The sequence below is a fragment of the Fukomys damarensis genome, unplaced genomic scaffold, assembly GCF_012274545.1.
Source record: "Fukomys damarensis isolate Sample0158 unplaced genomic scaffold, DMR_v1.0_HiC HiC_scaffold_35, whole genome shotgun sequence".
In the NCBI taxonomy this organism is placed as follows: Eukaryota; Metazoa; Chordata; class Mammalia; order Rodentia; family Bathyergidae; genus Fukomys; species Fukomys damarensis.
In genome coordinates, this window is record NW_022900947.1 from 52,469,476 (window position 1) to 52,495,464 (window position 25,989).

At 35.6% G+C, this 25,989-nt stretch overlaps 1 protein-coding gene across 3 annotated transcripts in view; it reads right to left on the reverse strand.

Moving 5' to 3' along the window:
* The window catches only part of Cenpc (centromere protein C), a 60,970-nt gene that overhangs the window by 4,199 nt on the left and 30,782 nt on the right, over nucleotides 1-25,989 (reverse strand). For 2 of the 3 annotated variants that reach the window (XM_010611190.3, XM_010611188.3), the window contains exons 9-19: nucleotides 21,433-22,007; nucleotides 18,426-18,602; nucleotides 15,659-15,947; nucleotides 13,726-13,872; nucleotides 12,484-12,563; nucleotides 9,108-9,149; nucleotides 7,925-7,984; nucleotides 5,468-5,572; nucleotides 4,528-4,656; nucleotides 3,828-3,923; nucleotides 1,838-1,992 (exon numbers count right to left, since the gene is read on the reverse strand). In XM_010611190.3, the coding sequence (XP_010609492.1) occupies nucleotides 1,838-1,992; nucleotides 3,828-3,923; nucleotides 4,528-4,656; nucleotides 5,468-5,572; nucleotides 7,925-7,984; nucleotides 9,108-9,149; nucleotides 12,484-12,563; nucleotides 13,726-13,872; nucleotides 15,659-15,947; nucleotides 18,426-18,602; nucleotides 21,433-22,007 (1,855 nt within the window). The remainder of the gene's footprint in view (nucleotides 1-1,837; nucleotides 1,993-3,827; nucleotides 3,924-4,527; nucleotides 4,657-5,467; nucleotides 5,573-7,924; nucleotides 7,985-9,107; nucleotides 9,150-12,483; nucleotides 12,564-13,725; nucleotides 13,873-15,658; nucleotides 15,948-18,425; nucleotides 18,603-21,432; nucleotides 22,008-25,989) is intronic. The other variant, XM_010611189.3, reaches the window with a different exon arrangement.

The following is a 25,989-nucleotide window of genomic DNA, read 5'->3' on the forward strand; positions in this document are numbered from 1 at the left end:
AAAAAAAAAAAAAAAAAAAAAAAAAAAATTATCCAGGGTAAACTTTAACAGTGCTGTGGTTAAAAAATGGATACACAGGTTCTCACTGATTCTCAATATCACACAGCTATTTATTGAAGAAACAAAGCAATTTATCATAAAAATATTCACATAGCTATATCCTCCTGATTATATTCCCAGGTTATCATTCTTTATGTTGTATAAACTGGTAGTTTGGTCTATGCCTGATCAGACTGAGGCTTTGATTTTGTATTTTTAAAGTGGGAGAAAAAAAGCTACTACTTGCAGTGATGTACTTTTTCATTAGGAAACACAGCTGGTTGTATTATTTTTAGATATTAGCAGCCACTGATGTCCAATACCTAGCCTAATAGTTGATCAAGGGTTGCAAAATGGCCATAGCTCAATTCTAACATTCCTTCATTTATGACCAATTTTTACAATTATGTTAACAGTCAATGTTACAATAAATACAATTTCCCCTCAACTCTTAAATTATCCTAGGAAAAACTTCTACAAATGACATACATATGTCATAGGGTATGACTATATTTCTAATAATGTCTACTAATAGTGATTACAAAGTATCATTTATTTTTAAATGTGGATTCCTTTAAATATTAGCCAGGTTAAATGATTTCAGGTATTTTATTATTAATATTCCCTTTTGTATAATAAAGGTATTAGAATTTAATGGTTAACTGGTACTATTTCAGTAGTGATTTGTCATGACGTTTCTCTTCATTATTATTCTCTTTTTTAACCAGGACTATTGCTTTAAAAATGTACTTTCTACTCTTGAAATAAAATCTGGAGCTCTACAATATTTCAAGATTAGACTCATCAATATTTTAAAATTATTTAAATTAGGATTCTACTTATTCTGGTAAGTTACTCTTTACTCTCACATGTGCTTTTTCCTTTCCTTGCCTCCATTGTCCATATTTGTTAATATAACTCAAGGTTTTGATGAATTTTATTCCTCCCTTTTGGGCTTATTTTAATTTTCTCATTAAAAAGAATTACTTTGAACAGAATGCTTTAATAATTCAGGATTTCAGGTTCCTGAAATGTCACATATTGAATGAACAATGTCTCTTAATTATAACATTTTTAAAATGATGGCACCATGTAAACATCCATAAAATTTAATGTCTTTCAACTCTGTAGTTTTCAACTTTATTTTACACACACATACAAAATCCCTAAACCAATGTTGCAGAGGAACAATATGTCTCCAATGGGGAATGAAACAAGGAGTGAGAAAGACTGAATGACTCACCTTAAATCGCATTATAACTTTAGTCAGTAATGTTACTTAGTACTTACAGAGCCAATAATCCTGACTTTACTACTAAACTGCTTCAGTGACTACTGAAGTCTCCTAGCTTGTTTCTCAACTGCATGATCAGAGAAATAAGGAATAAGACCTAATCTATATAATCCACTTCAGCTCTAAAATTCTAACACTTTGTTTTTTTTTTTTTTTGGTACCAGGGATTGAACTCGGGTCCTTGTGCTTGCGAGGCAGGCACCGGAACCACTGAGCTAAATCCCCGGCCCCTCTAACGCTTTGTTTGCAAGCCTATATACTAAGATTCCTTTAAGTAAAAATCATTCCTTAAACCTCTGAATCTGAAGGCTACAGCACTGTGCATAAAAAAAGGTACTTTTAAAGAACCACTGGTTGGTTGCCTCTAAATTCAGTTAACAAAAAACAATTTCTATGCAGTTCAGTAAGATTTCATTACTAAGGAAATAACATTTTAATGCCTCATCAAATCCAAAAACTCAGAGTTGTACCTAGAGCAAAACATACATGGAGAAATATACGCACCAGTATATCTTCACCAACATGCTGCTTTCCCTTTTCTTCATAGGGTCCTAATATCAATTTCCCAGTAGAAAAAAGGGGTGTGTCCAATGTTTTATATACTTTTAACTTGCCATGCTCAACAAAAAATTGGTATGTATCTCGTGGCCTTATAAGATCTAAGGAAAATATAGTAACATAAAGATAAACCAATATATTCAATGATATATGCAAACATATATAAAATAGTGTTTTCTAGATATAAGACCTATTTTACAAATTAAACAAGACCATTGATTTTGGAACTGGAATGCCAGAGATCAAATCTTGCCTCTTTCTTACTATTTGATCTTAGTAAGTTACTTAAGCTCTTTCTGTATAAAATTTCCTTTTCTTTTTTTTTTTTCTGTTACTGGGAATCAAATTCAGAACCTTATGCTTGCACAGCAGGCAGTGGCACCACTGAACTAAATCCCCGGCCCTAAAATTCCCTTTTCTTAAAAAGAGTTAATCTGTGTTACCATGAATATCTAGGCATTAATATATTAAAATAATCTGACACAAAGTAAGCACTATGTTATAGTCTTATAATTTAAGAGCATTATTATTATTTATCTATGTGGCTCAGATGGAAAATAAGATTAGCTGAGACACAAGAGAGAATTCCATGTCCTGAAAAGTTTAACATAGCCCACAACACAAATGACAATAGATGTTCTGCTGGTCAGATTGATAATTAAATAACAAGATTTTTATTCATGAAGTAAAGCTACAAAAAACTACAGTTCTATTAGAAATTATGATCTCAATGTTCAAAAAAAACTTCCTTATATCTTCTAAACCTTTGTCAGCTTCTAACTCCATTTTACTGTATATTGGGGAATGTTAGTTATCTCACAGACAAAGAATATTTAAAAATGCATAGATTTTTTTAAACAGACAAAAAGTTAATTTCTAACAACACTCACAAATGTTTTAACCTGGTAGATAACAGTATTTTTACACTAATTAAAACTATACTTCTACCTCCGTTGCCAATATAATCTCAATAGAGAAATAACTTTGTTATCCAGCTGTGGTGGGGCAAGCCTGTAATCCCAGCACTCGGGAGGCTGAGGCAGGAGGATCACTGCAGGTTCCAGGCCAGCCTGGACTACATAGCAAAATCCTGTCTCAGAAAAAAAGGAAGGAAGAAAAGAAGGAAGGGAGGGGGAAAGGAAGAAAAGCGTTGCTAAGATGTTAAGATGTCATACTGAATTTATTACAGACAAAATGTTAAGTGGGAATACTATTAGTCTTCCTCATTTGACCTACTTATCCTTTCACTCAGTTAAACAGTCCTCAGTTAAACAGTACTGACTGGTAGAGTCGTCCAAGATGTTATTTACCTATTTCCTGTATGTAAATACTGCCTGGTTGGTTAATTCTTGAGGCTATCCCCCATAACCCATCTTTGTCCTCCTATGGCTTTCCAGAAACTAAAGTTTAATGCCTATGTAATCCAGGGGAAGGCTTCTGGGACCCTGAACCACCCATAAAGTTAAGATGAGGCTGGCATCTGTACAGCTGATTGATGCCCTTGACAGACATCCTCACAAAGATTTCACATCCCAAGTACTATCACTAGAACCTACAGGCAAAGAATATTGCTTATGCTCTGCCTCCAATCTCTGCCTGGCCCACAATAAGAGTACATCCTGAATTCTGCCAGCTAACCTGCCTTTGTGTGTCCTCCTGACCCAAGAAAGCCTGGACCCTTCAAGGAGACACAACGCTCCTAATGGTAATAGTAGCGTTTGTAGTCCAATGGACAAATGTATAACCGCATATGTCCCTGCAAGTTATCTGCCCTCCTTACTCCCCAGAGTCATCTTCACATAGCCTATTTACTGGAATGGGATGTAACTGCTGAAAAAGCTGGAGAAAGAGAAAGGATGCAAGTCAATCATCAAGTCAATAGTTTGTTTTGACTCTCTGCTAAATTAAGTATTTTCAGAATCATTCCTGATCTTACCCATGAAAATAATCTCTCTTGTTTCTGGGTCCTTTACTTGAGTTGGCTGGAAAGGATCTCCTAAGGGTATTCCCAGATTTACCACTAATTTACTTTCTGCAAAAGAAATATCAGTAAAATACAAACTGCTTAAAATTCTTCTCAATCATAAAAAAGTCCAGCACAAAACACGGCTATAGACAAGTCATAGTAGAAAACTGCCAGAGACATGACAATCTCTTGTTTATATACAACCAATAAACAAATCAGAATTAAAAACACACACACAACGATTTAACATAGATGCAAACAACCTAAACTTCCAATTTTTTATACGGCCACTATAACATGTCAAATCTTAAACTCATGCATCATCAAAAGGGTAAATAATGTCCTGCATGTTCCCTAAAACAGCTGGAATTATGCAATGCACTGCAGGAAGAATTCATTAAAATATTATAAACACAGTTTGGGCATGGAAGTTGATCATATCTTGAGTAATTTAGTAAAAATGCTTCATACAACACTACTAATGTTAAAGAATAAAATTAGCTCACTTTCAAAATTTGAAAAGAAATGCACATTAAAAAGTAAATTTTACCTATAGTATTATGACTGAAATTTTTAGAGATAAATTTCAAACTCGGGAAAGGGCTTCTTTTCAAAGTACTATATTATTTAAAATAAAATCTACAAGTTACTTTCAGGAATAAGTTCATACTTTTTTCAACGTTATCGAGACAGATCCTTTTCCTATTATCTATTTTGTTGTCTTTTCCCACGTTTCCTTTTGCCTTCCGTTTAGATATTACTGTTTCTGGGGATAGTATTCCACCAATCACAAGTCCTCCTGAAATACAACAACAAAAAAGATACAATATATCTGGGAAGGTAAAAAGCCTAAAACAAAACTCTTTAATTAATGTACATTTCCTTTCAAAGTACCAAAGAAATATTACTGTTACTATATTCTATAGCTAGTAATTCAAGTAAAAAATAATAACCGAGGGGCCGGGGATTTAACTCAGTGGCACCACACCTGCCTTGCAAGCACAAGGTTGTGATTTCAAACCCTGTTATAAAAAAAAGATTTCATTTGTATCTCTTTCACCTTAAATCTGCAACTATTAATAGAAATATGATTTATCTCTGAAATTGCCTAAAGTCAAGAGTCATCAGGGGAGGGTTTTTTAAAAAGGCAACTATGCATGATGAAGCATCAGTAATATAAGCCACATGTGAGTGTCCTCTGGTTTAGCTATATTCATCAAAGGCAGGCAATAACTTTAAGAGAAAACTATACTTCCTTCCTTGCCCACCCTTATCATTCTGCAGGAAAATGAGAAAATTGTTCATAAGAATAATGAATAATTTTTTCATGTTTTAACTTAATCTTTATTCAATTAGAAACCTTGTCAGATAATATTAAAATATTACAAAGCTACAGTCAAATAGCTTCCGAAGAGGAAGAGAGGAAGATCAGCACATATACTATAGTAGTCAGACAAATCTGGATTTGAGTTTCATCACAGTTTGAGGGTGATAACTAAATGCAGTAGTACAGGTAAATGTGAAGGACAGCGCCTGGTATATGGTGAGCAAAAATAAATTATAGCAACCTTATTTTTTAATTAGGCATTATAGTATAAATTAGATTTTACCTGATGGTGTTTCTTGATAATCTACTCGTTCTCCTCGCCAGTATTCCAAAGGTTTTGAACGTATTCTCTTGGTCCTGCGAACATTTGGTGTGTTGGAGGGTAATACTGTAAAAAGATGGCAGGTGAAAATGTATATATATAAATGTTTAGCTGTATAATACTCAGTGGAAAGATAGTTTTAGAACATGAATGCTTCCAGACAAAAGAGTAGAAAAATTTTGTGCTAATAATTTTTTTTTAAAAAAGGAAAATTTAGGCCTCTAGATTGGCAAATACATGAAATTTGATAAAACCCAGGGGTGACAATGTTCAAAGTACTCCCCTCTCACCTAAACAATGTTAAATTCCATATATTAGTTTGTTAGCTATATTATGAAATTCCTCTGTCCTTATCTATTTTGCTTGCTAGTGCTGATTCTAAAAGTGGTTTATTAAAAATCTCCATCCTAATCATCGTTTTAATAAAAATCCTCCTGCTTTTTCTATTTATTCTTTTCCTTATGAATGTTAATTGCTTTCTATCTTCTTTATAAATTGCTCACTTCATTTTATGTCCATCATTACCATATTCATCAGTTTTAATCTTAAATTCTACTTTGTCTAATATTAAAACTACACTTTTGGCCGGGTGTGGTGGCGCACGCCTGTAATCCCAGCACTCGGGAGGCTGAGGCAGGAGGATCGCTGCGAGTTCAAGACCAGCCTGGGCTACATAGTGAGTTCCAAGTGAGTCTCTACTACATAGTGAGACCCTGTCTCAAAACAACAAAAAAACAAAACAAACAAACAAAAAAACACTGCACTTTCTTTGGGTTTACATTAGCCCAGCTAATTCTTTAATAATAATTTTAAGTGCTTTTTAATTCGCCTGTCGCCTGTAATCCCAGCACTCGGGAGGCTGAGGCAGGAGGATCGCTGCGAGTTCAAGACCAGCCTGGGCTACATAGTGAGTTCCAAGTGAGTCTCTACTACATAGTGAGACCCTGTCTCAAAACAACAAAAAAACAAAACAAACAAACAAAAAAACACTGCACTTTCTTTGGGTTTACATTAGCCCAGCTAATTCTTTAATAATAATTTTAAGTGCTTTTTAATAAATATAGATTGATTTGTATTACTTAACTAAATCCAAAATCTCTAACTTATCAGAGGAATTCAGTCCACTCACATTTACTGAGTATAACAACATGTTTCCCTTTCAACAAGTTTTCTTTCTCTTCACTTGTATTGGTTAAATAACCAAATTTTTCTCCAGTCTCTTCTTGGCCATTTCAACAATTTGTTCTGTTTTCACTCTACTATTGGTTACTTTTCTATTCCTGACACTCAAAAACCAAACTCTCAGGCCAGGCCAGATTTAGCTCAGTGGTGCTGCACCTGCCTTGAAAGCACAAGGTCCTGAGTTCGATCCCCGGTGCCAAAAAAAAAAAGTTTTTTAAATAAATAAATAAACACCCTCTCATTTCTCCATGATTATGTCAAAGTGATAGCCCTAAGGATGAGGATGTAGTCCAGTGATAAGAGCATGCACCAGTATGTGCAAGGCCATAGGTCCAATCACCAACACCACAATCAAAAGCACCAAAAAGCATAAAACAAAAACTCTTCTTGAGCCACTTGATCCTCTCCATTTAGAACTCCTTCCTTACCCCCCTTATTCCCTACTTCCTCCCCTCATATCAAGTTGTGTGAAGTACTCTATACATTACAAAGTATTGCTACACAACCTTTACTTAAGCACTTACAAAGCTGTAATCCTATTAGCAGCATGTGGCAGACACAGCCTAAGTCATGGGCACTGAATTACACCCTTATATAAGCCCCTCAACAGAGTGCAGGTAGGACCATCAACTCATTCTAATCAACAAACTATGTCAATGGTAATGGCGTCATTTCTGAGTTTGCATCACATTATACACAGAAGCTTTCTAGATAACATGGAAAGCCACTCCAATATCACACGAAGGTGAAAGACTCCCCGAAACCTGACTAGAAAGTGTCTTTTGGTAAAACATGGATTTTTAACCCTCTCATCGATCTGTTTAGGGTTCCACTGCTTATTGTTTTACCTACTTGCCATTCTAGGTATCTACAGCCCTACTCAGAAGTGACCTGCATGAAGGTGGAAGAAAACATACACACACCTAGCAGTTCTATTTTTATTTGAGAGAATTCTCTACCCTAACATCTTTGCTTAGATGAGATCTACCATGGGCCATAGCAACAGGACTGACTGAAAGTAGACAAGAGACTGACATAATAGTTTGTGACAATTTACTGTGAAATACATATGAACAAGTATGTAATTTTACATATGTAATTTTACTTCATCAATCCAAATAACATTATTTCCTCTACTAAAGGAAAATTAAGTCAAATTTTAGAGATTTAATAGCATTTGCTTCAATGAAAACATTACAAGAAAAATATAAGAGAAATTATAAATTAATTATTTACCTAATTTATGATGCATTTCATTCCTTGATGCCACTTTGTATCTTTTTACTCTCAAATCGTCTGCAAAATACAAAAGATGATATCGTGAGAGGTAGATATTAATTCCATGCTGACTTAAAGTTCTTATTTGCCCAACTTCAGTAAAAGACTTTTAAATAATATGTGACCCGACAATATGTTTCATTGTTAATTTTTTCAAAGTAAAGGAATAAAAACTAAGAAAAATAGTGAAAGCAGACCTCATTTCCTTCTTGAATCTCTGCTGACCTTAGTGATTTGTTTGAGTAACAGAATGTAACAAAAATGACTTTCTGGTCCTTCCAAGGCTAAGTCCTAAAACCTAGTGAGATATGTGTATCCCAACAAGGATCTCACTTTGGAGGAAGACAACAGCAATATATGAAGATTTACAACCCCAGACTGACATGCTGTGATGATCCAAGATGAACCCATGGAAGGGCCTGTGAAGGAAAAGATACGCTTGACCGTCCTCACCTCCCAGGAGGTACCATATACAGAAGGGAAGAAGTCAACTTGGATGTCCAGCCCAGCTGAAGATTCAGATGACTCGTTAGTCCTGTAGCTTTCATCTAACTATAAAATTATAAAAGCACCCCAAGTAAGAAGCACCTAGCCAAATCAAGTCAATGTATAGAACCATACAAGATAAATCAATACAGTCATATTAAAACAGTAAGTTTTGGGCAGGTTAGGTATTCAACAATATGTAAATAGAAACCCTCATGTCTAGGAAGCAGCTATGTTGCATGTAATATATTTATTTTCCTGAAAAGTTGGCCCGAATTTTCATCATATTCTCAAAGGAGACTGTGAAAGCAAACATTGCTAAGAACAACTGAATTAAATATAAAGTTGCTGGTTTGGCAGAAACTTTGGAAATCATAAAATCAAATTCCTCTGTCAAAAACAGGTTAAGTATGTAAAGTGTAGAGAGTGGTTTCCAAGGATTACGGAGAAAAAAATAAAAAATGGCTGCTAAAGGGTATGAGGTTTCTTTGGGTTGGTAATAAAAAATGTTCTATGATGACTGCATACTACACTCTTGTACACTATAAAAAAGTTGATCGCGTTTATGAAGTCCATCTCAATACAGTTGGTTACACCTCCTTCCCCATAATCAAATTTCCCATGCAGTCTCCGTTAGAACAAGTACAGGTCTCACCTTTGTTGAAAACTTTCTCATAGCAGTGGGCCTTGGAGGCAGCTGGCAGAGTTCAGAAGGAACGAAACAAAAAAGTAAACTGAGGATGAAAGCCAGTTTTCTCATTATTTAGAAGAGCATTACAAAAACAGAAAAGCCTGTGTTGTAGTGGAACTTCAGGAATTAATGTGAATTCACAGTTCTAAATTTAAATACAGATATAGATACAGAGGCCCACAGCACATATGGGGTGTATGTATCTGTATCCTGTTTCTATATACTAGGAGTATTCTGGTAACAAGGAGCACTGAAAACCCAGATCTAGGATTTTTAACGCCATCTTTCACTAAAAAGAACCAGATTTCTTAAGAGAAATAATTTATTCCAGAGGTGGGGCAGGAGAAATAATTTGGAATATTTTATGCGCCCCCACAAAACAAGATGGTATTCACAGAATGACAGAATCATGACAAAGGCACACACAGTTCAGTTGAACCCCAAACAGACAGCTAGCTCCATAAACAGTTTGAGAATCAGGCTGCATGATAGATTACAATCCCATAGAGTAAAATATGAAACCTGTCATCTATTCAGATACACATAAATGAATAAGTAATGAATAAACAGGGAAGGGTGGGAAACTCTTACAGTAGTCTGCCATCTAATTAGTGGAGAAGAAATTAAGAGAAAATAACTTACTAATATCATTAATGGCTGATAACTCAAGTGGGAGTCTTCAACAGATGCTAAGGTTGGTGAAGGGAGGTTTGATAAGGAACAGATTATATTGTTGAAATAGTACCAGAGTATCATTCCACAAAAATTACAGAAAGAAAAATGGTTATTTGTTTTGTGATACTGGGAATTAAATTAAGACCTTCCAAATGTAGTTTTGTTCATGTCCTTTAAAAAAGTCTAAAGAAAGGACACAAACCATCAGAATAATATTAAGGTTAACGTGTCCAAATACACATATCCTTTAAAACTGGATATGTTGTACAATATTTTCTAACAATATTGTCAATTAGATTTTCTCTTCCACAAAAAAAACAAAGAAACAAACAAAAAATCCACATATCCATTCCTTTTCCCCAAGTGTGCGTTTTCTGTAATAGTCTCCAAATCAGGTACGCCAATGCCATTTCCCAAGCCATCCCTGGATCCTCTTTCCCCCACACTCCACACCCATCCGTCAGGAAATTCTGCTGACTTTTATCTCTAAAAACTCCTGAAACTCCCCTCTGCTTTCTCCATCTTCTATTGTAACCTACCTGATCCAAAGCACTAGCTCTCACTACAATTATTCCAAAGTCTCACCAAGCAATCTGCCTGCTTCCCAACTTCCTGGTCTCTCTCAACCCTACTAATCCACTCCTAACAGTAGCTGTAGTGACTCTGTTACTACAAGTTAGATTGTTTCTTTTCTCTGCTCAAAACCCTCCAATGGCTTCCCATGTCTCTTAGCAAAGCCAAAATTCCTTACAACTTATGACCTGTGAGTGATTCTGAACCTCTGCCACATTATCTCCTGGTACTCTTTTCCTCTGCTCAATGAGCTGGACAGCGTGGTGTTCCTTGACCGGGACAGATTATTGCCACATCAGAACCTTTGCCCTTAATCTTTCCTCTAGGACACTATGTACTCAAACAACTGCATTGTTTGCTTCCTCAGCTAGTTCATATCTTCACTCCAATGATCCAACTCTCCACTGAGGCCCTCTTGCCCATCTACCAAAACATATAATTTATAATTTCTTTTCCAACCCTCTATTTGCCTTCCCATGCTCAATATTCAACGTATCAAAAACTATGCTCTCTCTTCAAACTATCTGCCATCTTCTAGAAAAGGCACAATGCTTTGCCTCTCTTACCCACTGTCATATCCCTAACCCCTAAAGAAAACATAATATTCAAAAATATTTAAGAACCCCATAAATATTCAAAGTATACCTGAAAAATACATTTAGATATATATGCTAAACAAAATAATGAGCATGGTTTTTTGGGGGTTTTTTTGTTTTTGTTTTTTTTTTGGTTTTTTTTTGAGACTGTCTCACTATGCAGTTGAGACTGACCTGGAACTTCACTATGTAGCCCAGGCTGGTCTCGAACTCACAGCGATCCTCCTGCCTCAGCCTCCTGAGTGCTGGGATTAGAGGTGTGCATCACCATGCCTGGCTGTACGTATACATTTTCTAAAGACAAAATATCCTTTTCTTGAAAAATGTGGAAAAATTATAAAAAATAAGCATGTACTAGAGTGTGCATGCATACACACTCACACACGAAAAAAACTTCTTATATTTAAACAATACAGGCAAGGTTCTTCAGAATAAAATGAAACTGGAAAATATACTAAAAGAAAAAAACAAAACACAACTTCTTAGAATAACAGTCAACACTGGGAATGTAATATATAGCCAAGATACCAATCTATGGGATGGGAATTAATACCCCCACTTTACAGATAAGGAATCTGAAATTAAAAACATTGAAATTTCTTCCTCAAGATAAGATAGCTAGTAAATAGAGCTGGAGTCAATCCCTGGTCCCTGATGCTGGACACAGGAATCTTGGCTATGTACTCTTTAAGTAACCCCTAGGTCAAAGAAAAAAAAATCATTATAACTTGATAGTCCAACCACACTACATAGTAAAACCTATGAAATGAAGCCAAAATTTTATTCTGAAAAATTCATTGCTTGTTCTCTACCAAATAATATATATGGATTGACATGAGAAAAATACTAAAATCTAAAATCAGGGGGAAAAAATAACTAAAACAGGAAAAAGAATTAGTGAACCGAGGAAAGAAAAATGCAGGACTACAGATTGTATCTAAGCATACATTATTTAAGGACATGAAAAACATGAAACTCTCTATATAGAAGTCTTTAAAAATTTTAGCATGGGAAGTTTCAAAGCTATTCAAAATAAGAGAATAGAATATACTGAACCCAATACATGTACCACTCAGCTTCAGTAATCATAAACAGATGGTTAATCTTGCTTCATTTACCCTTTCATTAATATAACATTTTTAAGCACCAACATTTCTTTATGCCCTACTTAGAAGAATTGTCATTCATTTTCTTTCTCTTTCACCTACAGATCTGTTTAGTAAGTGAAGGAGTAACATATGTGCCAGCAATGAAAATTTAAAGCCGGGTGTGGTGGCGCACGCCTGTAATCTCAGCACTCAGGAGGCTGAGGCAGGAGGATCGCTGTGAGTTTGAGACCAGCCTGAGCTACATAGTGAGTTCCAGGTCAGTCTCAACTATATAGTGAGATCCTGTCTCAAAAAACCAAAAAAAGAAAGTTTAAAAAACTAAAACAGCATTTCTTACTGTATACCTATAATGCCATAAAAGACAGTAGAAAATAAAAAGTAACTTACCTAAATTTTCTTGAACTGCATTATTCACATCAGAATTATTCTTTCCAGATATTAAATAATTCTTCAGCCTAGAAGGTCCACTTAAGAAAAAAATTGTGTTTTTTATAATATCTATCTAATGTATCTAGGTTTAATGATCATTTTTCCCTAAACTGTCACAATTTTCTTTCTTATAAAACAGTGATGCTATAGATCACCAAGAATATACTTACTTGCTACCTAAACAAAGACTACAATTTAATATTACAACTGATAACCAAACATGATAAATACTAAATTTATAACATTTTAAACTAAACTCATGGATAAGTTATGTGGTCAATTCTAATGACAATAAAAATGTAATTATAGGAAAAAATGAAAACTCAGCATATCTTATTCTTACAAAAAGCTACAGCATTCACCAAACGGAATTTAAAATGTCATCCATGAATTGATGGAGATGATTCCATGTATCCCAGTCCTCTAGATCCTCTCCTCCTACTATGAATCTAAGATAGGTTTGCCCTCAAGCCTCAAATAGTAAAGAAGCCCTAATCATCACTGCAGTATTAGAATTTGCCATTCAGCCATCCATCCATCTATTCATTCTGAAAGGTTTTATAACTTCAGGTAATACACGTAGGCTAACCTGACTTGAGCATGAGTCAGCGGATGTTTTCACATTACAGCCACAGATACTTTGATATCTATCCTTTCAAGACATGGAACCTAATTCCCTCGCCTAAGAAGTAGTATGGATTTCTGATGACTTACTTCTAACAAACAGAATATAGAAGTGAGTGTACAACTTCAGAGATTAAGTTATTAAAACACACTGCAATTCCATCAGTTAACCTTTCTTCTTAGATTACTTGCTTTGTGGGAAGCCACCTGCCATATTGAGCAGCCCAATGGAAAGGACCACAGAGCAAGACACTAAGGCCTGTCGGCTATGGGAAGCAACTAGGGCCTCCAATAGCCACACAAGTGAGAAATCTTACAAAGTGGACTGTCCATTCCACTCAAACCTTCAAATGACCACAAACAACAAAGACATCTTAACTGCTACTTGCTAAGAATCCTTAAACCAGAAGTGCTAGCTAAAGCTCTTCCAAATTTCTGACCCACAGTGACCATGAAACAATGAATGTTTGGAAGCCAATAACAAAATTAAAATTGAGTTCTGGGGTAATTTATTACACAACAATGGATAATTTACTATCCTGAGTAAATCCTGTTATCCTTTGAATTCATGCATACCTTTCTTCTAAAACTGAAGTTTCAGACTCTCCAGAATCCACTGGTGCCTCTACTGGTGTCCTACATGTATCTTCACTGGTCGGAGACTTTAGATGAACATTCTCTGTGGACATAATAACATCTTGATCTTTGGAGAGTCCTGTTGTTCTATGAATATGAAAAGTTGAAAAGTCTTTATAATTCTTCAAAAATATTTCTTCAAGAAACAATACACAGGTGTGTATATAAACAATGTAACATTGGCTAGAACAAATATTAGCTGACTGTGTTCTTGACCTGAAACTTAAAACTGGCTCAGGAAGGAAAACAGATTCTAGGACCTACCAAGATTACTAATTGGAGGGGGCCAAGGATTTAACTCAGTGGTGCCACCTCCTGCCTCACAAGTGCAAGGTCCCAAATTCAATTTCCAGTACCAAAAAAAAAAAGACAGAAAAGATTACTAATTTGAAAAATTTTGATGAAGGAGATAGTGCAAATCCGGTCTAACTAAAGGAGTAATAAGGAAAGAGCAATGTGAGAGATGGCCTATAAGCAGCTTATGGTCCATTCTATTCAGTTAATCTATCATAGTTTACTGGTAAAATTGTTTTAACATTCCTAGCCAGCCTATTTGAGGGCACAGTAGAGCCTTCAAAAGGACCCAGTTAGTTCATTTTTCTGGTAGACCCTAAATATGTGAACAATTTGCCCTAAATGTATGCAAATGAAATATACTATTTCTTTTGACAGTTTAATTTTTGTAGATTTTACTGTCCTCTTGAGTCCTATACCACCAGAGTTAAAAGAAATAAAAGTGACTGTAAGAGAATGCAATGAACAACTGTATACCAACAAATATAAGACAGATGAAGTGAACAAATCCTAAAAATACACAAAAAAGTGACTCTAAAGAAATAGCCTCAAATGATCAATGATCTGGTAATCAAAAATCTCCTCACAAAGAAAAGCTCCTACTGCATTCTATCAAGCACCCAAGAATCAATATAAATTCTTCCAAAATAAAAGAAAATATTTCCCACCTCATTTTACAAAGCCATTATTATTCTTATATCAAAACTAGACAAAGCACATTGAAAGGAAAGCACACTACAGACTAAAAACCTCAACAAAGTAAAACTAGAAAACCAAATCCAATACTTCTTTTGTAGGATGGCCAGAAAAAACTAAAATTTCAGGAAATACATGGAACGTACTAGGCATCATGGTAACATACAAATGTATTTTAGGACATTCTAATCATTTATTTCAGTATATCATTAATACCTTGCTGTTTCTAGCATACAGTATTATTAATATTTTTTTAATACATGATGTAAGAAAAAGCAAGAACACATAAAAAGTAGTATTAGCTCAACGGGATTGTTAGGATCGATGATATATGTATGGTATATAGTATAAAAATGTTAACTATTAAGAGGAAAATTACTGAGATTGGTTCCTAATTACTAATCAGAAATTAATCTCATTAATCACAATGATTTCATTTTAAAAAGAAATTTGAACATTATACTTTAAAAATAACAACAATAAATTTTATGTCTGCATCTTATACAATTTTTTTTTATTTTTTATTTTTATTTTTTTGGTACCGGAGATCGAACTCAGGTCCTTGCACTGGCAAGGCAGGCAGTGGAACCACTGAGCTAAATCCTCAGCCCTACAATTTTTTTTTTAAAAGGAAGCAACTCAGACAACAATGCTTAATACTCACAATCTTATGTGCTATATATTATCCCCATTTTAATATGTAGTTTAGAGTAGTACTTTGCTTAAGTGCCACTCAGCTAATGGCAGAGTCTGGATTTAGTAACAGTTATATCACACTGCAGAGTCTTTCGTGCTAATATTCTCAGTAAATGATTAAATAACAGACGAGCTCCTAAATGCTAAACAACAAAAATAACTATACTGAACACATAATAAACATTACCTGGAACAATCAAGGTTTTTTTTCTTAATCAGGTCTATCTGGGCATTTTCCAATGGCTCATTCTGCGGACAACTGGAAACTTCATCAAGGTCAAAAATACTTCGAGAACCTTTAACATTTAAAAGCTTTTGTACTCTTGAGTTGCCTTGAGTAGATGCCTTCTGTCTTTTTGATAGAATAGTTTTTTTCACAATTTTCTTAGATGACTGATTTGTTTTCTTAGCAGGTTCTTGCCTAGTGCTGTGATACACCGATACATCATTTTTTACTGAATTGCTATGAACAGGACCTGGAGAATTCAATGATAAATTGAAGTTACTGTATTTGTCCAGATGATCTGGGTCACTGAATAACATCATTTATTCATGAATTTAATTTGTTCTACGATTTTGGAAGATGGGCACATTTGTGTTCGTGTGGGAAAGGTGGCCACAGTTGTTTGTCACCTAATGCAGTTTGCAAACAAAAAATTTGTGAGACACTCCTGCTGGTGAACCACACTGTTTGCAAACAAAAGCGTTTATGAAACGAAGCATCACCACTTACAAATACATACACACAGGCCAATCACAGGTAAATGTTTTCACTTTAAATTTGTTAAAAATTCTTTAAATTCATAGAGAAATGCACCAGACCCTTTAAATCTATAAGCTTCTCAAACAAACCTCTCTGACTTTACCCACTACTCTTCTGTTCATCCTTAAGATCCTAGTATTCCTCAAGGTTCTAGCTTCAACTTTTCACCTCATGTACGGTCTTTGGGGGACCCGTCTACTAATGAATAGCTTTAATTAATATTTATATGCCATACAAATTGACATCCACCCATCACTCTTTCCTAAATCTGTCTTCACTTGCTTTACTTCTAACCTTAATGAAAAGTAAAACTATCCAGACGCCTAAATCAGAAGTCTGAATCATCCCAGACGCTTGCTCCTACTCACAGATCAATCCTTAATTGCTTTCAGTCCTACTTCTCAACTGTGCTTTCACACTCTTCTGCCATCAAGCACTTAATAAATGTATATTTATATATAACAGAAGGGCGGCAGTGCCACATATGTATGACATGCACTTTAAGGAAAAGTGATGGTATTTTTCTGGACTTGAGACTTCAGTTTCTTTTTCCATCAGCTGAAGGAGTTTGGACTATATAAACTATGAGCATTCCTCTACTTTTGTGACTTTTAACTTGATCAGAAATCCAACATATATTTCAGGACTGTTATAGATGACTTTTTTTTTGCTAAGTTTCAGAGTTACGATTTTTATTACCCATATGTTTACATTTATCTACCACAGTACAGTGTTTCAGGCAACCTGGAGAAGAAAAGTGAGCTCCCCAAAGCAGTAACAGTAGTGCTAGTTAACATGTTGATCGACTATGTATATCAATGGCATGTAATCCTTATAAAAACTCAAAGGAAAAGGACTGTATGCTATACAGTGAAAAACTAAAGAAAAAATTACTCATAATTAGTCATAATTTGAACTCAGATTTGACTCCAAAATCCAAGGAGACCGGCAGAAGTAATAAATGCTATCAATCAAGGACGCCAATAATTTAACAATTGTTCCTATACACAATTCATAACAAGCCCTCACATATCTAGTGCCATATTTGTACTAGTCTCTTATTGCTTATCTGAAGTTCTCAATATACCCATTTTGTTATGTAACATATAAAAGCCTGAAATTTTTCAATCTTTCCCAAATCTTTTTCTCTCAAAAATAAGCAAACATCCAGGCAAACAAACACATAAGCATATTCCGGTAATCCCAGCACTTGGGAGGCTGAAGCAGAAATTGCTTGAGTTTAAGGCCACCTGGGCTACATAAGTGACCAAGGCCAGCCTGAACTACATAATGAGACCCTATCTCAAAAAATAAAAACAAACAAACCTGAGTGATTTCAGGATACTGTCTCTCTCTCCTTCCAACCCATTAGTACTCCCTCCTTTTACACTCTTCAAAAAATCCTGATTCTAATTATTACTATCTATTGCCTTCACCAACCTTCTAAAACGAGTTACCACGCTTCCATTTTTGCCCAGCCTGACATTCCTTTCTTCATTGAAGCTACCAACTCTTCATCATGATCTGCCTGTCAGAATTTATCTTCTGATTCACTGTGCTCAAGCCACACTGGTCTTCTCCATTAGTACATTCACAAATACTGTTGCCTTGGTTATGGAGTGCTCCACTGTTAGCTGTTTGTAAGGCTCCCTCCTTACCGTATTCATATATGAGCTCTGAAACATCGTAACAGGCTATCATACTACCTATTATAAAAATAATATCCCACTCTATCCTCCTGTCCATCCCACCCTTGGTGTCCCCTTCCCTCTCTCCATTATTTTATTTTCCTTATTATCTAGCAGCACATGAATTACATATCTATATTGTCTTCTCCCACTAGAATGTAAGTTCCATGAGAGCAAGGACTTTTCGGTTTTGAGTTTCTTTTTCCACTACAATAGCTGTACCCAGAACACTATATGTGCACCTAGTAACTTCCTTACAATTGATTTAATATTTCTCTTGATGACTAATTTAATTCTTTTTTTTTTTTTTGGTACCGGGGATAAAAGTCAGGTCCTTGCACTTGCGCGGCAGGCAGCGGAACCACTGAGCCAAATTCCCAGCCCTAATTTAATTCTATCCTCATGAGATTTTTCTGTATTAATAGCAATGTAAGTCAAACATAAACTTGTTCTAAAATGATTTTTTGCGACCACTCAACAGACACAATTTAAGTAATACTTACTTTCCTCTGCATTTACCACCCACCAATCAGATGGACGCCTGGAAATTCTGTGACTTCTTGTGACAGTTGAAGTTATTTCTTCAGGTACAATTTTTTTCCTCTTAGACTCACTGGAAAAATGCTTCTTTCTGGATTCTTTCTTGTCTTTTTTGGTGCTACATTTTGTTTTCATATGTTCTATAACAAAGAAAAAAGTCTAAATTTGAGAAAATTTAAAATTTCAATGAGTTGTCAAAAAAATCACAGAAGATTTAAAAAATAAGACTCTCAACTGTAGGAACTTTAAAAATTCATTGTGCAGGATTCTTTATGTCTCTCTTTTTTTTAAAGTCACATATTTTCAAAGACTTCTAATTTTCTGTCAATTAAATGCAAACTTTTTAAGTTGTTTGATAACTCACCTATGACTAAAATAAAAACAAAATATATCTGGAAAGAAAAAATATAATTCCTCTTATTATTTACCAATATCCAAATAAGTAATTACTTTTTTTTTTTTTTTGGTACAGGGGATTGAACTTGGGTCCTTGCGCTTGCAAGGCAGGCCACCGAACCGCTGAGCTAAATCCCTGGCCAGTAATTACTATTTTTCATTTGAAATAATTAACGATCTTTCTTCAATGTAATTTTTGGAAGAGGAGATTAAAATTGTGACTAAATTATAAACTTCTGTCTTAGTTAATTTTCTCATTGCTGAGACAAAATACCTGACACCCAAAGTTAGAGGCAGGAAAGGTTTACTGAGCTCATATTTGTAGAGGTTTCAGTCCATATCAGTTGGCTCCAAGGCGGGGGTGGGGGGCACACAGCACAGGGGCAACAGGTCATGTCAGAGGAAGACAGCAAAAGCAACAAGAGACTTTGACAGCATCTTTCTGCCCCTTTTATACTCTATCTAGGCTAATGAAGGTAGGCAGCACTCACACCCTTAATGCCAAAGCCCTTGAGCCTGGCACTGCACCATGAATCAAATCCAGTTTAACACATTCTAGATCCAGCCACCTCTGAAAAAGTGAGGCTTTGGGGGAACATCTACACATAAGCCATAATACCTTCAAATGAAATTGTTTTAGATTATCCAGATTGGACCAACCCATGTCTCCGGTAAAAGCTGTGGTCAGAGAGAGATGAAATGAAGAAGGAAGAGGCAATGAAATTCAAAACGCAAGAAGCCTGGAAGTGCTAGTTTTGATGATGGAACAGAAAGACACAAGTCAAGGAATATAAATGGCTTCAAAACACTGGAAAAAGCAAGGAACAGGTTTTCTTGTTTAGCTACCAGAAAGGAATATGGCTCTGCTGACACCTTGAATTTAGCTCACTGAAACCTACAAAATTGTAAAAACCATGTGTTGCTTTAAGCCACTATGTGTGTGGTATTTTGTTTCAAAACTAGAATGGCACAGCTGGTACAGTACAGTGATTAATCAGAACATTATATTCACTAACCAATCTAAAGAACATGAAAATTCATGTACGTAATACAGAAGGTACTCAATAAATGCTTAATATTTACAAGAGCAACCTTCAAGTACATATCCTGCATGAAGTATCCTTTCCTAAGACATTATGGATTGATCAAAATACTGTACTTTTAAATTTTATAAATTCATATTTCACTTAAGGGCAGTGAGGAAGAAAACTTTTTTTCAACTACACCCTCAAATTAGTCAGATTCTTTATGCTGTGTTTTCTTAAAACAGCCAAGAACTAATTAAAAACTAAAAGAAGCAAACAAAGAAATAATCCAGTACACAGAATATGGACTAAGGAAGATATTTACAAAAAGAGTTCCTCAGAACAGAAAAGGTGGCTTTTCTCCTTTATTTCAAGCAAAATAAAGAAAGGCAGACAGGCAAAGCTGAAGTCTGTCAACTATTACTTTAGGCAATATAAAATCTATTTCATATACTAAACCAAAAGAGTTTTTTTAAATGTAATAACTAAAGTAGAACTTTGTGTTTTTTAAAAAAGTTTAAATATTCTCAACTCTTTCTCTCAACTAATAATACAATATAATCATCTAGAACCCTCATGTACCCATACAATTGCAGTCAAGAGCATTTTCTACCTAGCTAATAGTTTTATGAACTCTACACAGGACATATCCTGGATCTTCTTTTCTTCTTTTAATCTCCTTTGCGTTTTATCTCCTATCACACAGGACTGTCAAAAAGCTAATTTATATTATACACATATTTAAAGTACCTAATACTTTTGATAAGTGTTTTCTGAGCCATTACCTATTCAGAAAAGAATTATTTCTTTTTTGTTTGTTTGTTTTTTTATTTTTTTGAGACAGGGTCTCACTATGTAGTTGAGACTGACCTGGAACTCACTATGTAGCCCAGGTTGGTCTCAAACTCAGCAATCCTCCTGCCTCAGCCTACTGAGAGCTGGGATTACAGGCGTGCGCCACCACACCTGGCCAGAAAAGAATTTTCTATAAGAATAATTTTTTTATTAGCTGAAAAATACAAAGAACATAAACTGACTTTTCTTCACAGCAAATCATAATCAACTATACAATGATGATATAGAGTTAGTCACATCCCAGGTTAGCCTGGGACAATCTCAATTGTGCTTACTGTCTTCATGCTGTTGTTCTCAAGAGTCTTGACTGGGATGATAAATTATACGGTCACCCAAAATATAAATACCTATATTATTTAGATAACTATTTTCTGCCTGTACTTTAATCCTGTGCATATAAATATCCTGAATTTTTTTCTTAAAGAATTTATGATGTGTTTTACTCATATTTTGATTCACTAACTTGTTTATTAGTCCTTCCCTTTCACATTTCCCTCTAGGTATGCTGTCAACTAAGAAGCTAAGCAAAAACCATTTGAGTTGAATTGAATCACATCAAAATGAAGAATCTATAGGCTTCTGAGGCTCTTTGTAGATTTAGTTTTGCTCTGCTTACTTCCCAAAGTTAAGCAAGATATTAAAACCATAAAATGGTGAAATAATGTTTATAGCTACATTTAATATAAACACTTACCCACAGGAGGCATCTCTTTTTTGGCATTGTGACCATTTCTCATCTCTCCACAACCTTCAATAGTTCTGTTTGAATTTCCTGGTAACTTGTCATGGGCAATATGTGACATATTTTCATCATTAGACTGTCCTGTATCAAGCTGTTCTTCAACTACAATAGTCTTCAATTTTCTTTTCTGTTTTTGCTTTGTAGTTCTTTTGTTTCCAGATGGTTTTTCAGCTTTCTCAGAATTTTCCAATTCATCTATCAAAGTACAACTTGTACTTGGTTTCTTTTCATTAGGGGGCTCAGATTTCTCTTCTGGGTGAGTTTTATGTAAATGTTTGTCATTTGTCAGAGTCACAGGTAATACACTCTCATGTTCTCTTGCCTTCTTACATTGAAGGACTGCAGTACTCTCAACAGAGGATATTGTATGTTGTTTCAAAGGTCTACTCTTTCTTGGTATTGTAATCCAAGACTGAGAGACAAAACTTCTATCTGACTCATCGATTATAAATTCATCTTCCAACAACTTTGTAACATTTGGAGGAGATGAATGAGATGGAGCCGATGCTGTATGCCTAACAATGGGACTAAAACAGGATATGTATTATTTTAACAGCTCAAACGGTTTTACTTTTTTATAGTGCGGAAAAAAGTGTATCTACTTAAGAAGCAGTTCACGTCTCCTCAATTTTCCCTTAATTTTACAAATCCCTTCCTACCTTTTCAGCTCAAAACCTCTATTTGTAACACTAACAGGATCATAGAAAATTAGAGCAGAGCAACTAATTTGACAGCCCCCTAAAATATACATACTAAAAAATTGAAACCCAGAATTGTATAATCATAACTCAGACACATTAACTTTTAACCCAAAACAAAGCACATTAGTGTATGTATTTTATAAATTATGCTTGTGTGAGGTCTTTTGGAGTCTGAATTTCTTCATATTCCAAACAAGGGTGGACAAGATTTCTTCTGAGAAACTTTGACATATATTTTAAAAGAACACTACTAAATTATAAGAGATCAGAGCAGATGTCTTCTAATCATTTTTTTATGTACCACAAGACTTCATATACAGAAGTACTAACACTAAGACACTGAAAGAAATACAACAAAGGAAATCTATCTCGATGATGTAGAGAAAGCAGCATACACATACAGACAGCGCCACAGCATGCACCACAGCTGTGTGCCACAGTGTGACTATGTGAGATGAGAAAGTTACCAGGAACCAGAATACATTCCAAATGGGACAGTGAACAGTTAAACGTACGAAAAAAAAGACAGCCAGAATAAGAAGCAAAGTCATATATTAAGCTCAGGCCCTCACCTAACATAGGTCCAGAGTTACCACTGTTCACAGCATGATGGAGCCGAACAGTTTCCCTGCTAGAGAGACCACCAAATCACTGGCACTGATCCCAGTCCAAGTCCAGAGAATTAGCTACCCTTTACAAAGCATGAAACTACCAAGGAAAGAAAGTGGGGGTTGGGAGGTGGCCACAGCTGGGCACTCATTCCAGACACTACAGTCCCTAAGCCCTGGTGAACAGGACATAGCCCAGAGTACATGATAATAACAGAAAACCAGTCCATGAATGCAGAGTCCAGGCAGGTACAGAGACCTAGCTACCCTGTGAAACACTAAGAAGTTTTTTTGTTTTTGTCTTTTTTTTTGGTACCAGGGATCGAGCTCAGGTCCTTGTGCTTGCAAGGCAGGTGGCAGAACCGCTGAACTAAATCCCCAGCCCAACACTAAAAAGTTTTAAAGGAAGGAAAGAAGCAACCACAGCTGAGCACTCACCCCAAACACCACTGCCCACACTGTAGTAGGAGTTTCATTAACTCCTGCCTCTCTGGCCCTGGGCACAGAGTGATATATGAAATAAAAGATAAACTCAGAGGCCTGTGGCAATTAGGATCATGGACGTGGGGGATGGGAAGGGAAACAGCCAAAACTAACAGGGAAAACCTTCTCCCTAACCCCTGGCAGGTATTGAATTTGCAGAGGTCTGAGCAGCTGAGAAAGAGTGGCAGCAGTTCCAGACATGGTGTAAGAAGTTTCTGGTTGACAGAAAACCCTGGGCTGAAACGCACTATAGGGAGGAAAGTAAATGCAACACCAAGGATCCTGAGAAAAACAGGTCAAGATTACAGTGGACTAATGACAGGAGACTAAACTGGGTGGAGCTTTGGCTCTCCCTTCCACGCCTGCACAAAGTCACTGTGTGAGACAGATGTGATCTGCTTGTATCCTCAGACTCCCTTACCTTAAAAATGTGGAAGTGGGCTTAAATGTGTATTCCCTTCATATGAGTGTGGATTAATATTTAAATTCTAAAGTGATTTACATAAACCTACGGGGTTCTCCTTACCAAGGGTTGCTTCTTGAATCTTCAAGCAATGAGTATGTGCAGGCAAAGACATACTGGTTCCAAAACCCATACAGTCTCTCACAATTATCACCTGTTATTTCCTTCTCTTCTATTCTATACCTCTGTTCCCCTCACATAACCTCTCAAACATCTTCTTTTCCCTTCCCCTGTCCACACATAAAAATAATACCATCAAAATATTTTTTAAATTTTGAATATTTATTACTTCATTTTATTCCCCCGCCTTTTTTTTTTCTTAGATCTCAGTCTACTCTGCACCACTAATATTTCTTCCTCTTCCTGGATTGTTGAAAGATAAAACTTTTTTAACAAGTTTTAAATTAAGTGTTGATATCTGATTAGTTCTGTAGATGTTGTTATGATTGGTTATTGTTCTTTCCTGGCATTTCCAGTCAGTGCTTTGAATAGGTGGAGTAGATATCTACATACTGACTCACACCCAAAACCAAGGGCACATCACAGGGAGAAACCTATTTGCTAAAAAAAAAAAAACCTCTATTATAGTGGAAAGCTTTCTACTCCGTCTAATCTATACCATTCAACATAAAAACAAAAAATCAAGAGAAGGCCGGAGGTTTACCTCTTGGTGCCACTGCCTGCCTGGCAAACACAGGTCCTGAGTACGATCCCCAGTTCCGCCCCAAAAAAAAAAAAAAAAAAAAATCAAGAGAAGACAGACAAGGCAGTAAGATGCCCGAGAAATTTATAACTCTCCAAAAGCTAATCTTTACAGGCAAGGAAATGGATGAATTTCCAGACTTTAAAAAACAATAGAATAGTTAGAGACTAAAAATGAAGAATAAAGAGACTAAAGTTGGGATAGATAAGCAGATGAATGCAGTAATTACTAAAATATTACATAACCTCCAAGAAGCCAGGAAAGAGCCTGGCATGGTGGTATTCACCTGTAATCCTAGAACTCGGGAAGCTAAGGAAGGAAGATCACTGTGAGTTCAAGGCCAGACAGAACTACATATAGAGACCTTTTCTCAAAGAACAAAAATAAAAACAAATAATTATTTTTTGTTTCTTTCCTTTTTTGGTACCAGGGATCAAATTCACTCAGGTCCTTAACGCTTGCAAGGCAGGTGGCGGCACCAAGCAGCTAAATCCCTGGCCCCAAATAAATGATCTTAAAAAAAAAATGTAAATAATCAGTTAAATGATTCAATTACCAAGATATTAAAACAACGAGCTCAAGACATAAATAAGTGGCTGAATAAGTTAAGGAAGACAATGTGAATGATGACTCTATCGGAATCAAATTATGAAAAGTATGCAGAAATTCTTGAAATGACAAACTCAATTGAAAATTTTGGTCATAGACATGACCTGTCAGAAGACAGAACAGTAGGACTTGATGACAAGGTTGGTATAGTAAGCCATTTATTCAGATACTCAAACAATATAACACACAACCAGAAACTGATCCACAAACTCCTCAGAGATGATTCTAAAGAACAAACTTCAGATTAAAGTAAGATTTGAGAAGGAAACTAATAGTATAAAAAATTATTCACCAGGGCCAGGGATTTAGCTCAGAGGTTCTATCACCTGCCTTGCAAGCGCAAGGACCCAAGTTCAATCCCTGGTACCCCCACCCAAAAAAAAAATTCACCAAAATCATCACAGAAAAGTTCCAAATCAAGAGAATAAAATGGATACCCTAGTAAAGAGGCATTTAAAACTCAGATACAAAAAGAAAAGAATCTCTACATGACACATCACAGTAAAAAAAAAATCTCAAACTTTCAGAATAAAGACTTTAGAAAGGCAGTGTAAGCAAAAAAATCTAATGCCTAAGACAGAAAAAAACAATTCTTCAATACAAAGAAGACAATGCCACAGAATCTGTTTGGAATAAAGTCAAATAAAGTTTCCCTAATCTAACCCTGTTCCTCCACACCCGTAAACCAAATTTTATTTGGTTTATTTAAAGAATATTATCATTGAGCCAGGCATGGTAGTGCACACCTATAATCCCAGCACTTAAGAGGCTGAGGCAAGAGGATCCTTGTGAGTTCGAGGCAAGAGGATCCTTGTGAGTTCAAGGCAAGCCTGGGCTACACAGTGAATGAGTTCAAGGCCAGCCTTGACTATGTAGCAACCTTGTCTCAAAACAAAAAAAGAAACCCTAAAACAAAATGAAGTGAAAAAAAAATCCTTATTG